Here is a 15,935-nt window from a genome sequence, read left to right as displayed (position 1 = left end):
CTGTCTGATAGAAGATGCGATAATGAGGTCATGCAGAATTCTTTCAGTGTGTTTGAGCAACCAAGATTAGGTTCTTAGCAGACCTAATATATAATACCGTAATTTCCGGACTATAAACCGCAACTTTTTCCCACACTTTGAACCTCGCGGCTTAAACAATGACGCGGCTAATATATGGATTTTTCCCGCTTTCAATTTTTTTTCTCCAAAAAAACACATTCTGTGACGTGCTCAATTTTTTGCCGGCATGAAGCTTTCATTAGACCAATGAAATTGCCGAACGGGTTAAGGTCAAACAACCTTTTTGTTTACTGTTTAGATTAAATCGAGCACTCTCTAACTTCCCATCATTCTGATTACGGTAATCATTTTGTCACCCTCATCATGGTAAAGACACGGGGAAATGCATATGATGCAGCTTTCAAGTTGAAGGCGATTGATCTGGCTGTTGGAAAAGGAAATAGAGCTGCTGCACGGGAGCTTGGTCTTAATGAGTCGATGATAAGACGTTGGAAACAGCAGCGTGAGGAATTGACTCAGTGCAAAAAGACAAGTAAAGCTTTCAGAGGGAAGAAAAGCAGATGGCTCGAACTAGAAAATGAGCTGGAAGACTGGGTCAACACAAGAGAGCAGACGGCCGAGGTGTTGCGGCTTATAGACGTGCGGTTTATTTATGTTCAAAATAATAATTTGTTTAAAATTCAGTGGGTGCGGCTTATATTCAGGTGCGCTCAATAGCCCGGAAATTACAGTACTCAAGATTCATTTTCCGTTCATATCTTGTCAAAGCAAATATCACAGAGTGGTGGACTGTCGTGAGCTAAATGGCTGCTTTGGCTTGATAATCTGATTATGACTTGCTGTGAGAGTTGGGGTAAACCATAGACCATATGGAGTGAACTGTCTTGGGTCCCCTGTTTGTTACTAATAGGCTGATGAGAATTGTGAGGGTCTGTTGCTCAGATACCTCCCCATAGAGAAATGTAAACAGATCTCAAGGGCCACAGGTGACAGGGACTGCATTTTACTCAACCACTGTGTTTGTTATTGCACAGTAGATTATTTGCTCAGTTTATATAAGCCTATTGCATGCTCAACGGCTCTGGATCAATTGTGTACATACATTACCAGAACAATACAGTTTAGATTTCCCTATGCTTGAAACATTTACATTTTTATTTGATAAAGTTTGCTCCTCAGGCTCAGTCACTTTTTGGCCTCTCCTTGGGTGCAATCCTAAGTATTTAACAATGAGATCCACTGCCTTAACCAATGGTGTCTACTGTGGGTGTGTGCTGGGCAATTAGCCTAACCAAGTAAACCTTCCAAGTTCCAACCAACCCACTAATCAACCAACCAACCAAAGCGTTAAGGAGCATTGACAGAAGAATTTGAGGCTACACTGGTCTAGTAGGATTTAGACCAGGGGTGTCAAACTCATTCCATGGAGGGCTGAGTGTCTTTTTCTTTCAGTTAAGGCCTAGACAACCAGGTATGGGGAGTTCCTTACTAATTAGTGAGCTTAATTCATCAATCAAGTACAAGGGAGGAGCGAAAACCTGCAGACACTCAGCCCTCCGTGGAATGAGTTTGGATGGTAGTCCCGTGTCAAACAATCAAATTCAAACAAAACGGCTACTGCTGTGCCTTAGTTCTGACAATCAGCTGCCAGTGCCTGCAGACACAGAGTTCAATCATTTATCTCTAGTGTCATTTTTAACAAAGTTGTGCACATGTGTCTAATACCAGACCCTCTTTGATAAGAAGAATGCTGCCAAGAAGAGGGAGGAGGAGGCAGCAGCGGCGGCGAACGGCAGGGGCGATGGGGGCAAGCCCGAGGGAGGAGGTGGAGGAGCCAAGAAGAAGGGAGGAGAGAAGATGTCAGTGGAGAGGGTATACCAGAAGAAGACCCAGCTGGAGCACATCCTACTGAGGCCCGACACCTACATCGGCTCTGTGGAACCGGTCACCCAGGTGGGTTCGCTTTCTTCATGACTATAGACGTCTAGGTTGTGTTCAGGAGGGTGCAACAGAAAACAAAATTGTGAATATCTTTTTTTTCACTCCTGTTTTGTGCCAAATTAACTTTACTCCTATTCTACACCAGTGGTTCCCAAACGGAGGGGTTCGGCTTTAAACTTGCTCTTGAAAGTTGTAATAGGTGAATGCACAAGGTGTAATTTCTAAATTGGGTAGTGAATCATCAGCTCCTCTTGTCATGTTAGTCATTGCAGACCTTAGAGCGCTATACCTTTTCAGAAATCTCCACATACACTAGCCCATGTCAGCTGTTTTTTTATTTAGGTTTCTTTGCCCATAGATATTGTTGTAATTAGTCACTCAAATATCACATGAATACACATTAGACATGGCAAAATGTATAGAATTGAAAGAAAATTTGCTTTAAAACTGTTAAATGTTCTTTGCACCCCATGACAAAATGTGTAGAATTGCTGGAAATAAGCTTCAAACCTGCAAAATTCTCTCCACCAACGAGGGGTGTGTACAGTTTGTGTCATGATCAGTGCTTGTGTCAATGTTAGTCACAACAACATCCAGTTCTATAGATGGATCTAACAGAGAAATCTGGTGTTGCTCTTTGTTGTTGCGTAGTCAAGTATTATGAATGGTTGATCAATAGACGTATCCATTTCAACCCTTTCAGCAAATGTGGGTTTTCGATGAAGACCTTGGGATGAATCTACGAGAAATCACCTACGTCCCTGGATTATACAAAATCTTTGATGAAATTCTTGGTAAGTCTATTTATCAGGGTATTTTAAAGCAGAACATACACAGGTAACAAGGTTGTCATTATGAACTAGCCATAGCACTCAGTTAATTATTAGGCTGTTATTAATCAGTTATCAGTTTATATCAGGCCCAGTTATTACTGTGATGGCCTCTGATGGACATTCCCTCAAGATCGGCAGGTAGGGGCCTCCCGAGTGGCGCAGCGGTCTAAGGCACTGTATCACAGTGCTAGAGGTGTTACTACAGACCCTGGTTCATTCCCAGGCTGTGCCACAACCGGACGTGGCCGGGAGTCCCATAGCACACAATTGGCCCAGCGTTGTCCAGGTTGGGAGGGTTTGGCCGGTAAAGCTACTCCTTGTGGCGGGCTTGGTACCTGCAGGCTGACCCCGGTCACCAGTTGAACGGTGTTTCCTCTGACACATTAGTGCGGCTGGCTTCCAGGTTAAGCTGGCAGGTCTTAAGGAGCGAGGTTAGGCGGGTCATGTTTCGAAGGACGCATGACTCCACCTTTGCCTCTCCTGAGCCCATGTTGCAGCGATGAGACAAGATTGGAATTAGGAAGAAAAAGGGGGGGGGGAAAGATGCGGCAGGTAGCCTAATAATTAACAAAAAGGTTGCTGGATCGAATCCCCGAGCAGACTAGGTGAGAAATCTAGTTGCTCCTGTAAGTCTCTGGGTAAGAGTGGCTGCTAATAGACTAAAATGTAAATGTAAGAGAACATAAAAATGTCAATTGTTTGACGTAGATTCTATTTTTAGTGGTCCCGTGTGGCTCAGTTGGTAGAGCATGGTGTGTGCAACGCCAGGGTTGTGGGTTCGATTCCCACGGGGGACCAGTACGGTAAAAAAGAAATGTATTCACTACTGTAAGTCACTCTGGATAAGAGCGTCTGCTAAATGACTAAAATGTAAATGTATTTTAGGCATACTTTGCTATGTCAGTAGACCAGTTGCTATGTCAGTCGACCGGTCTAAATTTGACATTTGAGTCATTTAGCAGACACTTTTATCCAGACAGACTTACATACAGTCAATCTATTGTTGTAGGTAGGATGATACCATTTTTGTACACCAGTGACTGGAGATGAAAAGAAGATTTTTAGCTAGGCCTAATATCTGGTCCAACAATACCTCTGAAACATCAATTAGATTGAACCTGTTTTGTAGAGGAGCTAGCTTGTCCTGTGTTCTGTGGACAGCCTGTGTCCCCCTCCTCCTTGCTCCTGCTCCTCATGTAGTAATTTGTCTGGAATGAAGAGCCGTCTGAGGAAATCTTTTATTGGTTGTCAGTCACACACTGATTAAGGCAAGCGGCAGTAGAATCCAGCGCTAGTCTCGCTTATGTGTTTGACTGACTGGCACATTAACATGGTGTACAACCAATTATTGTACCGGAAAATGTTAGGCTTATGCACTGATTAAAAGAGGAATACCCCTGTCCTGTAAAATAACGTTTATATCAGGCAGTACCTTGAGCGATCAAACTACTGGAACTCGGTCATATGCAATGGAAGAAGACATCATGTTTTTGTGCTCTGCACACTGTGCTCATTTTGCTGTTTTATACTGGTGATAAGGTAATGACAGCCGTCTGTCCTCGCTGCCCAAATATTCACTAGTTCCTACCACATCTCTGTAATTACTGACTAGACATAACTCACACAGGGTCAGTCACACAAGGTCACATTACAACCAAAGCAAAGGCTTTATAATGCAAACCGTATCACACACAGGAGACTTGATTGAGGCTAATTTACTTTTCAATATGTTTTCACTATGAGAGACTTGCTGTGTTGAAAGGATGTGGTTTTGGATTTTATAGGCCAGGCGAACATTTAGGCTATTGATTCTCAAGTGTGTCTTAAGCTCTTGATGAAAATGCCAGTACCAAGTATCTTCTCCATAGTTTCTATCAACACAATTGAATCCCTGCAGTCTCCTACTTCTCATTTCAACATGTTTTTCTCTGCTCCACAGTCAACGCGGCCGACAACAAACAGCGGGATAAGAACATGTCCACCATAAAGATCTCCATTGATCCGTAAGTACACATGCACAGTAAGCAGTTGTCAATCATTAGTCAAGTCCAAAAGACGTACTGTGCACGTGGCTTAGGTAGGCACAGCAGCTTCTATCTGATGCAGCTGTCGTGAATCTGTCATTATCATAAGTTCTGTTTAACAGTCCTGTTTTGTGTCGGCAAAGCCCTCTGCTCGTGCGTAGGAGTCAAATCATTTGAGCATAGCAGCGTCACCTCCAAAACAATGCCCAGTGCATGCTGTCTAGGTAGGTGCAGCCGCGTCCCTTCATTGGAAAACAACGGCTCGCCCATTGCCATTTTTGCTGTTAGAATGTGAAAGCCCTTTCAAGCATCAATCTTTGAGGTAGTTGAGTGAGTGACTGTTTTAGAAGATTTAAACAAAATGAATACACGTAGCATGATGCTTTCACTCTTTAATGCCATCAGATTATCACGCTGCCTGGGTCTCTCTAGACTTCTTTAATGCCATCAGATTGTCACGCTGCCTGGGTCTCTCTAGACTTCTTTAATGCCATCAGATTGTCACGCTGCCTGGGTCTCTCTAGACTTCTTTAATGCCATCAGATTGTCACGCTGCCTGGGTCTCTCTAGACTTCTTTAATGCCATCAGATTGTCACGCTGCCTGGGTCTCTCTAGACTTCTTTAATGCCATCAGATTGTCACGCTGCCTGGGTCTCTCTAGACTTCTTTAATGCCATCAGATTGTCACGCTGCCTGGGTCTCTCTAGACTTCTTTAATGCCATCAGATTGTCACGCTGCCTGGGTCTCTCTAGACTTCTTTAATGCCATCAGATTGTCACGCTGCCTGGGTCTCTCTAGACTTCTTTAATGCCATCAGATTGTCACGCTGCCTGGGTCTCTCTAGACTTCTTTAATGCCATCAGATTGTCACGCTGCCTGGGTCTCTCTAGACTTCTTTAATGCCATCAGATTGTCACGCTGCCTGGGTCTCTCTAGACTTCTTTAATGCCATCAGATTGTCACGCTGCCTGGGTCTCTCTAGACTTCTTTAATGCCATCAGATTGTCACGCTGCCTGGGTCTCTCTAGACTTCTTTAATGCCATCAGATTGTCACGCTGCCTGGGTCTCTCTAGACTTCTTTAATGCCATCAGATTGTCACGCTGCCTGGGTCTCTCTAGACTTCTTTAATGCCATCAGATTGTCACGCTGCCTGGGTCTCTCTAGACTTCTTTAATGCCATCAGATTGTCACGCTGCCTGGGTCTCTCTAGACTTCTTTAATGCCATCAGATTGTCACGCTGCCTGGGTCTCTCTAGACTTCTTTAATGCCATCAGATTGTCACGCTGCCTGGGTCTCTCTAGACTTCTTTAATGCCATCAGATTGTCACGCTGCCTGGGTCTCTCTAGACTTCTTTAATGCCATCAGATTGTCACGCTGCCTGGGTCTCTCTAGACTTCTTTAATGCCATCAGATTGTCACGCTGCCTGGGTCTCTCTAGACTTCTTGCCGTTAAATGATTGATATTTTACCGGCGTTATTTGGAAATGGTTCTGGTTGACCAATAACATAAATCTGTAACGCAGTAGTTCATCTCACTAGTAGCCTTATAAATATACACTGTTCAGAAAGTATTCATACCCCTGGACTTACTCCACATTTTGTTACTTTACAGCGTGAATTCAAAGTAGAGTAAATACATGTTTTTTTTCTCACCCATCTACACACAATACCCAATAATGACAAAGTAAAAACATGTTTAATTTTTGTTGTTGTTGCAAGTTTATAAAAAATAGAATACAGAAATATCTTATTTACATAAGTATTCACACTCCTGAGTCTTTACAGCTGTGAGTGTTTCTGGGTAAGACCTTACAGTATTTACAATATTTGCCCATTATTCTTTAAAAAAATTCTTCAAGCTCTTTCAAATTGGTTGTTGATCATTGCTAGACAACCATTTAAGTCTTGCCGTAGATTTTCAAACAGCTTTAAGTCAAAACTGTAACTCGGCCACACTTATATTTGGCCTTGTGTTTTAGGTTATTGTCCTGCTGAAAGGTGAATTCATCTACCAGTTTCTGGTGGAAAGCTACCACTATGCTTCAAAATAAATATGGAGAGTGGTACTTAGTAATGTGTTGTATTGGAAATTCACTGCTCGAATGCGGGACCTTACAATTATCTGTATGTGTGGGTACAGAAATGAGGTAGTCATTAAAAAATCATGTTAAACACTATTTTTGCAGACAGAGTGAGTCCATGCAACTTATTTTGTGACTTGTTAAGCACATTTTTACTCCTAAACTAATTTAGTCTTGCTGTAATAAAGGGGTTGAATACTTAATAGCTCAAGACATTTCAGCTTTTAAGTTTTCATTAATTTGTAAGATTTTCAAAAAACATAATTCCACTTTGACATAATGGGGTATTGTGTGTAGCCCAGTGACAAAACATCTACATTTAATCCTTTTTAAATTCAGGCTGAAATGCAACAACATTTGAAAAAGTCAAGGTGTGTGAATACATTCTGAAGACACTGTATCAAGGCATGAGGATTTTTCTGTGGGAGGATGTCTTTGAAAATGCAGAGCATCCATTTTGTTGAAGTGATCTGACCACTGTGATGCCTGTGTGGTTTGTGTTAGTCTGCATTGTGCATGCTTCACCTGAGTATTTAGTTGTACGTTGATTCCGTGGCCCAGTTTCTGGTTGCCTTGGTAGTTCTCTAGCAGCAAGGGGTTGTAGTGGAGGGGCTTAGGGAGAACACAGTGAAGACGTGGAGGAGAGAAGCGCCAGAGGAAAAAGAGATGAGCGAGGGATGAGAGGGGAGCGGTGGAGAAGAAGAGGAGATGGAAGAGAGAAAGTAGGGTGTGAGGGAGATAACAGGACCATGGAGAGGAGAGAGACAGGGTGGTACTGTAGAGGCTGATAGATCACTGGGTACTGGGTGTAGAGAGAGAGACAGGGAGGTACTGCAGAGGGCTGATAGATCTCTGGGTAGAGAGAGAGAGAAACAGGGAGGTACTGCGGAGGCTGATAGATCTCTGGGTGTAGAGAGAGAAACGGGGAGGTACTGTAGAGGCTGATAGATCTCTGGGTGTAGAGAGAGACAGGGAGGTACTGTAGAGGCTGAGAGATCTCTGGGTGTAGAGAGAGAAACAGGGAGGTACTGTGGAGGCTGATAGATCTCTGGGTAGAGAGAGAGAAACAGGGAGGTACTGTGGAGGCTGATAGATCTCTGGGTAGAGAGAGAGAAACAGGGAGGTACTGTGGGGGCTGATAGATCTCTGGGTAGAGAGAGAGAAACAGGGAGGTACTGCGGAGGCTGATAGATCTCTGGGTAGAGAGAGAAACAGGGAGGTACTGTGGAGGCTGATAGATCTCTGGGTAGAGAGAGAGAAACAGGGAGGTACTGTGGAGGCTGATAGATCTCTGGGTAGAGAGAGAGACAGGGAGGTACTGTGGAGGCTGATAGATCTCTGGGTAGAGAGAGAGAAACAGGGAGGTACTGTGGAGGCTGATAGATCTCTGGGTAGAGAGAGAGAAACAGGGAGGTACTGTGGAGGCTGATAGATCTCTGGGTAGAGAGAGAGAAACAGGGAGGTACTGTGGAGGCTGATAGATCTCTGGGTAGGTCTTAATGAACAGTCGGTTCTGTAATTCAGGGAGCTAATTTAACATGCTGTTCACCTACGGAACGGCAATCACAGCAATCTGCTGAATGCACGCATTCCTCTGGGGCTTCTGTCTTCACACACACAGAGAGAAAGAGCAGACCACTCAGCACCAGTGTCCTTCAGCGGAGCTCCATGTCTTCTCCCTGTGAGGCCTGTCTGCACGTCTCTCTCCCTATAAGGCCCTGTCATATCTCCCAACGCACTCAGGACATGAGTTGGGAGTCCAGAACTCGCTAAGGATTATCAGGTCGCTAATGGCCTGGTACTCAGGGCTCTATTGTCCCTCTAACCACTCAATGCAAATGCTATTGAAAATCATATCAGTATGTTTTGTAACTCACATCACTGTGATCAATTTGAAGAAACGAGTTCATCAATGGGTTGAAACTGAGTGGATACATGGTCATTGTGGATGTTGTTTCAAAACCTAAAGGTGTCCGCATGCTTCCCAGCTGAAACAGTTCAGAAGCGTTTGTGCATATATTATGAGAACATTTAGTGATGTTTTTGTTCGTTCCGGACTTGGTGAGGGGTTTGTCAGTTGTTCGGGTACACAACATTTTTTCTTGAGGCAAGTCACTGAGGTCGTCATTGTAAATAAGAATTTGTTCTTAACTGACTTGCCTAGTTAATTAAAAAAAGTCTACGCCCCTTCGTCAGTGATGGGTCAACAGTAAGGATTCTTCAGTCTTTCTTGTCATTCAATGAGAGAAGACTTGTTTTAATGCACATTGTTTGGTGCAGTATTTCTAAATAAAACATCTTAGATGTAAAATTGCACAACTAAGATCTCCTTGACAAAAACGTCAAAATGAATGACAGATTTTTTTAGTTATCTTAGATTCATTCTGACTGGTTTGAGGAAGTGTATACTGGTTACGGCGTCTCAGAATGGACAAACTGTACCGTTTCCGCTTATTTCTCTTCTTTCAAGCGAATGTCTTTTAAGGGAGAATGCAAGCACACTCGTTTGCCTAGCCGACTTCAGCTAGCCGCCAGCCGAACTAAAGCATGCTGACCTTTACACAACAAAATGGACAGCACTTTATAAGGTGACCATTAATTCAAAACCGCCATATGCATATTAGAGCGTGTGCATAGAACTATATATGAGGCCAAGCCCGAAATGTTTATTTTTTTTAATATATAATTTTGCTGTTATACAATACATATCCTACCGCATATAATGCACGGCTGACACATTACCTTTAGCTACTGAATATTTCACCACCACCATCTCCTCCCCTCTCTCTTTCATTCCTTTCTCTAGTGTGCAGAGAGGGATTGTCAACACTTGAAATATGTTTTGTTGTGAAAACATGTTACTATTGATGTTCCTGAACAGATTTCACTTGGTTTCCCAAATTAAGCCCTCGGTAGCTACAGGAACCTAGTTGGAGAGCCTAGGACATACAGAGTTTGGGCAGAATATCACCTGTCGCTCAGCAGCCTCCTCAAACAGTGGCTGATGTGTAGAGTGAAATAACCAGAGTAGCCTACCCGGTATGAAAAACAAACCTGCGGGAAAGTGGCCTCCATTCGCTATTCGAGTGCAAACGGATAACTCTAAGTCTAATGTATAAGGCCTGTTTCAAATGATCACTTTTACGCTCAACCTAGCCACTTCATATGCGCTCTCACTCCAGAATGGACAAAGTATCCTTTCTATTTCATTCAGCTAAGTTCAATTATATTCTTCTTACTATAAAATCGGATAATATAAAATAATGGCATGGGACCAGTGGAGTCTCCTCAGAGGAGGAAGGGGAGGACTATCCATAGTGAATGAAAAAAAATAATGAAAAAAATAATCATTTTTAGTTTAAACTATCTATAATAATTATATTAACAATATATTCAGAACTCTGTAGGATAGCACCATGGTGTGGCCAGAAAACAGCTAACTTCTGTCCTCCTCTGGGTACATTGAATTCAATTCAAAACCTAGGAGGCTCATGGTTCTCAGCCCCTTCCATAGACTTACACAGTAATTATGACAACTTCTGGAGGACGTCCTCCAACCTATCAGAGCTGTTGGAGCATTTTAATTTTAAAAATTGTAATTTTATTTTTTTTAAACAATATTTAACTAGGCAAGTCAGTTAAGAACAAATTCTGATTTACAATGAAGGCCTACCAGAAGGCAAAAGGCCTCCTGCCGGGACGGGAGCAGGGATTACATACATTTAAAAAAAAAAAATAGTACAAAACACACATCACGGCAAGAGAGACACCACAACACTACATAAAGTGAGACCTAAGACAACTAGCATGAACTGACATGTTGTCCACCCAATCATAGCATCAGCGAATGGATCTTGTACTGAAAGCATAAGCTAAAGCTAGCTAGCACTGCAGTGCATAACATGTGGTGAGTAGTTGACTCAAAGAGAGAAAAAGACAGTTGTTGAACAGTTTTGAACAAATTAATTTCTTCCAAAATTAATAGAGATATTTCGTTGTATATATTTTTTCACTTCTCTTACTTAGCTAGAGTCTAATGCAGCTAGCTAGTTTAGCATAATTAAACACCCGGCTCAAACAGAGAGGGAAGCTATTTTAGCTAGCTGGCTATGGCTATCCAACACTGGAACTCATCCAAGTCAAGGTAAGCTTTTGGTTTCATTAATTTATTGCCACATGGGCCCGCCTGTGTAACTTCTAAACTGCTTGCTGTACACAATACTGCATGATTGTAGCAGGTTTACTAACGCGTTAGTTCTAGTAGCTATGTTGACTATGACGTGGCAATGATGTAGGCTGTGTGTAGCGGTTAGCGGTCCTGATATGAAGGTTATACTTGGAAAAGTTTGTGCGCCTGGTCACAGACAGCTGATGTGTTATGCACTGAAGTCCAAAAGCCAAGGGAAAAGGTGAGAGGAGAGTGCGTAGTTAGATGCGAGAATAAATTATATATACAACGAGCTGTTTGTATGTGGCTGCTATGAAAGTGAACTGTGTGATCAGAGGTTTATTCATTGCGCCGATTCTGTTGAAAAACATTTCTTAAATGGAAGCTAACAGAATGGAACTGGGATAAACATACCTGAGTTTGTCCAATAGAAACTCTTATTTGCAAATATTGGACTAATGATTACACCCTAGATCAGCTAGATGCAGGCAAGGGTGCAAGGCGGTATTGAATGTGTCACTGTCTGTCACCTTGATTACTCAAATTCTCTCTTCCTGTGTGCACCTACGTTATAAACTTTAATTCATTAGCTAGGTTGTAACAACCTCATGATGAGTATAGGGAAAATGTATCACGTAGTAGCCTGAATCTATTGATGTTACATTGAACTGGCTGAATGGAATATGAATAACAGGCATCCAACATGCTGAAATAGAAATAAGGCCATGATCATGAAAAAATAATAAAAATACTCCTCCCTCATCTTAAACAGCACCAACCGCCAATGCACGGAACATATAAGCATATCTTGTTTGCTAAATGAACAAGCCTACAGTCTACGGCATGGCACATAGCCAGATAACATACAGTAGGCCAGATAACATACAGTAGGCCAGATAACATACAGTAAGCCAGATAACATACAGTAGGCCAACTCATATTCTGTTCTTCTGAAATGCATTTTCTTCATATCATAATGTTTCTTTAGACCTGACTAAAATAAATAATGGATTTATTGTGATGGTGTATATTAAATTGATTTATTAGACTTTATAAATTGTAGATGTTCAAAAAGCACGCATCAGTGGCTTGTATGCATGGAGGCCTGGAGATGCTAAACATTTATGTTAATTAATGGTCAATTACCGTGAGACCGGCAGTCTTTTACATGACAGTAACCGGCTGACAAAATGTCATGACTGCCACAGCCCTAATCTAAAGGTTAGTACATCTAAATGGAAATGCGTAATGGTTATTCAAGTTGGGTCATGATGTTTCTGTCTGTCCTGTGAAGTTCTTTGGCATGCATTGTTTATCCCTCCTTGTTTATTCCTACGTTCATCATCCTCCTCTCTTCCTTCAGTGAGTCCAACACCATCACCATCTGGAACAATGGTAAAGGCATCCCGGTGGTGGAACACAAAGATGAGAAGATGTACGTTCCCGCTCTCATCTTCGGACACCTCCTCACCTCCAGTAACTACGACGACGAGCAGAAGAAAGTCACAGGTGACAAAATCACTCTGAAAACGAGAATCTTAATTATTGTCCATTTGTGTAACACCATTTCATATGGTTTCGATAAAGCTTCAGACAGAATGTCCAACCTAAACCATTTTTACTGTCTGCTTTTATGATCTCAACTGAATAGTTTTTTAGCACCCCTTGCAGTGCTTAGTAACACAACACTGGAATGAGAGAATGACTATAGCTCTTCAAGGACAATCTCTCCATAGATGAAAGCATGTCTCCCTTCTGTTCTCCTCCTAGGTGGAAGGAACGGGTACGGTGCTAAACTCTGTAATATCTTCAGCACAAAGTTCACAGTGGAAACTGCCTGCAAAGAGTACAAACACAGCTTCAAACAGGTACAGACAACGAGAAAGCACAGTGTGATTGACATCTGTTGTTTAGTCAACCTTGAAAATAACATTCTTCAAACAGCTGAACTCCAGTTGATGTTTTGTACAGTATGTTGAGTACAGTATGTAAGGGGGTGAGTATGAGTTGATTTGCACTGCCGGGGGTGGTCTCACAGGATTTTTATGTTGATAATGTCGGATTCTACATAGTTTTGGGGAATTTCGTTTTTTTCTCGTAAGCCAGATGGTTGTTGTCTTTGTGTGGTTTGTCCTACAATTGTCACTTTCAATGAAATGACTCACCAAAATAGTGGTAGTTTGTTCAATCAGTTTCACAAGGCTTTTTATTAACTCGTATCTCTTTGATGGAATTTCACCATTCACCATATTTAATTCTAGTTCTTCTTAATGTGAAGAATGTAGTGCATTTCATGACCATCTTTGTCCCCTTCTTTCTCTCTCTTTCCCCCTCTTTTTCTCTCCCCCTCTTTCTCTCTCCCTCCTTAGACCTGGCAGAACAACATGGGGAAGACGAGCGACCCCAAGATCAAGTTCTTTGACGGGGACGACTTTACGTGCGTGACCTTCCAGCCGGACCTGTCCAAGTTCAAGATGGAGAAGCTGGACAAGGACATCGTGGCTCTGCTCACCAAGAGGGCTTACGACATTGCCGGCTCCTGCAAGGGCGTCAAAGTCCTGCTCAACGGGAAGAAACTCCCTGTAAGTCTCCCCCATGTAACCACACATAGTAAGATGGGCTGTCCCATATACACAGACTATATGCTGTACATAAGGTGCCAAGTCTTGGAAGACCCTGGGCAGAACATTTTGACTTGAAAGAAAACAGCTCATTTCACTACACCTGTTTCAATACAATGTCATTTGCTAATAACCTTTCCAGAACCAGAGCCACTATCCAGACCCGGTTTAGGCTCCTCTCACCTGTCCTTGTCCTCCCAGGTGACAGGGTTCCGCAGCTACGTGGAGCTGTACGTGAAGGACAAGCTGGATGAGGTGGGCGTGGCCCTAAAGGTGGTCCACGAGTCCGTCAACGAGCGTTGGGAGGTGTGTCTCACCATGAGTGAGAAGGGATTCCAACAGATCAGCTTCGTCAACAGTATCGCCACCACCAAGGTAACATCCCCTCAGGGAATTATGTTGTTATTTTACCAGAAATCTACCCTTTGATTTGGAAAACTATGACTTGACCAATCTAGGAATAAGGAACAGATATGAAGTGCCATTTGCATGTATAAAAATACTGGGATGAGTGTGCGTTGGAGTATGACTTGAATCACTTTCGACCACATCAGACATGTTTTATGTACTACACTGCTTGTTTTGTGTCATTCAGGGTGGCAGACACATTGATTACGTGGTGGACCAGATCGTAGCCAAGCTGATAGAAGTGGTGAAGAAGAAGAACAAAGCTGGTGTCTCAGTCAAACCCTTCCAGGTTAGTTATTGCTATCTTATTACTGTCATGTTACTACAATAGTGTTACTAGTGATTACATTTCTTAGTACACTGGTATAGGAGCAACCTAATGTAAAGTTTGGTCAATCTTAATGCTTTGTTTTTCTCTCCATCAGGTGAAGAACCACATCTGGGTGTTTGTGAATGCGTTGATCGAGAACCCGACTTTTGACTCCCAGACCAAGGAGAACATGACCCTCCAGACCAAGAGCTTTGGTTCTAAGTGTCCTCTGTCTGAGAAGTTCATCAGAGCGGTAAGGAGATTCTTCTTCTTAAATTACTTTTCTCTACCACAATGAAATATCACTACTTCCTTCATGTATACATCCTATGTTGTGCATTTACTCTCTACATACACTGTTTCCTCACTGAGAAAGTAAAGTTATTTAGATTTAATTGATATCATATGATCCTAAAATCTGTTCCATGTCCACTTGTTCTCAGTTCACCTGGAGTATTAAACAATGATATATCACATTCAATTATTTATTTTGTCTGCAGGCGACTAACTGTGGCATTGTGGAGAGTATCCTGAACTGGGTGAAGTTCAAGGCCCAGACACAACTCAACAAGAAGTGTTCTTCAGTGAAGTACAGCAAGATTAAAGGCATCCCCAAGCTGGATGACGCCAATGATGCCGGTAAGACAACCACAACTACTCTGCCCTGCTATGTTCCTAATCTACTTATCCACCAAGATTTTACCAAATGTTTATATTGACACTAGTTGAAGATATTTAATTAGGCTGGGGGAACAGAGCTAGGCAGTTGGGCCTCACCCCACTTATAAAACATTATCGTCACATTGTCGTCACACATCATCAGCGTGAGCAGCTGAACACTGTATGCTGGAAAACACCCGGTTTGCTATTTTTGATTAAAACAAAACCGCTGTTAATTAAATAAGAATAACAAACTTGTTTTTGCGTGGATTCTGCGACGCGTTTAGCTTTTAACAGCTAGAAAACACCACTAACCAAACAACAGTGCTAGGTGGCTGTACTACAGACACCAGTTGTCGTCGTGGGAAAGACGCATTGTTAAAAACTTTTGAAAAACAGTAAAGAGCCAACCTAGATACTAAGGAGATCCTGAGGGAAATCGACGAGTACCAACATACTCCATCATGGAAAGGTCCGACTACCTCACAAAAAAAAATCAGATGAATCTACTGAAACGGACGATTTACTAACCATTGAAGTAGAGGCTAGTGCTCTGGCTGGAATCCATGCAACACTGGAGAAGTTGTGTGAAGAGGTAGCAGGGCTGAGGGGGTTTGGCCAGAGTAAAATTCTCACGCTCCATGGAGAGAACAAGGCACTCACAGCCAAGGTAAAAATCAACAATTGTAAAATGGATTGTCTATTCAGGGAAAACACTTACACTTCCTCTAGAGACTGTAAACAAGGTGGCTTTCCACCGAGTACACAGACTTGGAGCTCGGAGCGACAAGACCAAGGGTCCCTGGCCGATTATCGCAAAATTGAAACACTACCAACAAAAGGAGCTGATCAAAAGCAGGGG

The 15,935-nt window shown here is 42.5% G+C and overlaps 1 protein-coding gene across 2 annotated transcripts in view; it reads left to right on the top strand.

Moving 5' to 3' along the window:
* LOC106570304 (DNA topoisomerase 2-beta) overlaps positions 1-15,935 on the top strand; it is a 48,479-nt gene that overhangs the window by 7,991 nt on the left and 24,553 nt on the right. Inside the window, exons 2-11 of one of the 2 annotated variants that reach the window (XM_014142479.2) lie at positions 1,768-1,974; positions 2,666-2,756; positions 4,735-4,798; positions 12,438-12,583; positions 12,845-12,942; positions 13,444-13,656; positions 13,897-14,070; positions 14,291-14,392; positions 14,529-14,666; positions 14,914-15,052. In XM_014142479.2, coding sequence (XP_013997954.1) covers positions 1,768-1,974; positions 2,666-2,756; positions 4,735-4,798; positions 12,438-12,583; positions 12,845-12,942; positions 13,444-13,656; positions 13,897-14,070; positions 14,291-14,392; positions 14,529-14,666; positions 14,914-15,052 — 1,372 coding nt within the window. Of the gene's footprint in view, positions 1-1,749; positions 1,975-2,665; positions 2,757-4,734; positions 4,799-12,437; positions 12,584-12,844; positions 12,943-13,443; positions 13,657-13,896; positions 14,071-14,290; positions 14,393-14,528; positions 14,667-14,913; positions 15,053-15,935 lie in introns of both variants that reach the window. The other variant, XM_014142478.2, reaches the window with a different exon arrangement.

Source organism: Salmo salar, chromosome ssa14 (genome assembly GCF_905237065.1).
Source record: "Salmo salar chromosome ssa14, Ssal_v3.1, whole genome shotgun sequence".
Classification (NCBI taxonomy): Eukaryota; Metazoa; Chordata; class Actinopteri; order Salmoniformes; family Salmonidae; genus Salmo; species Salmo salar.
Note: the sequence above shows the minus strand (reverse complement) of the source record. Positions and strands in the feature narration are given on the sequence as shown.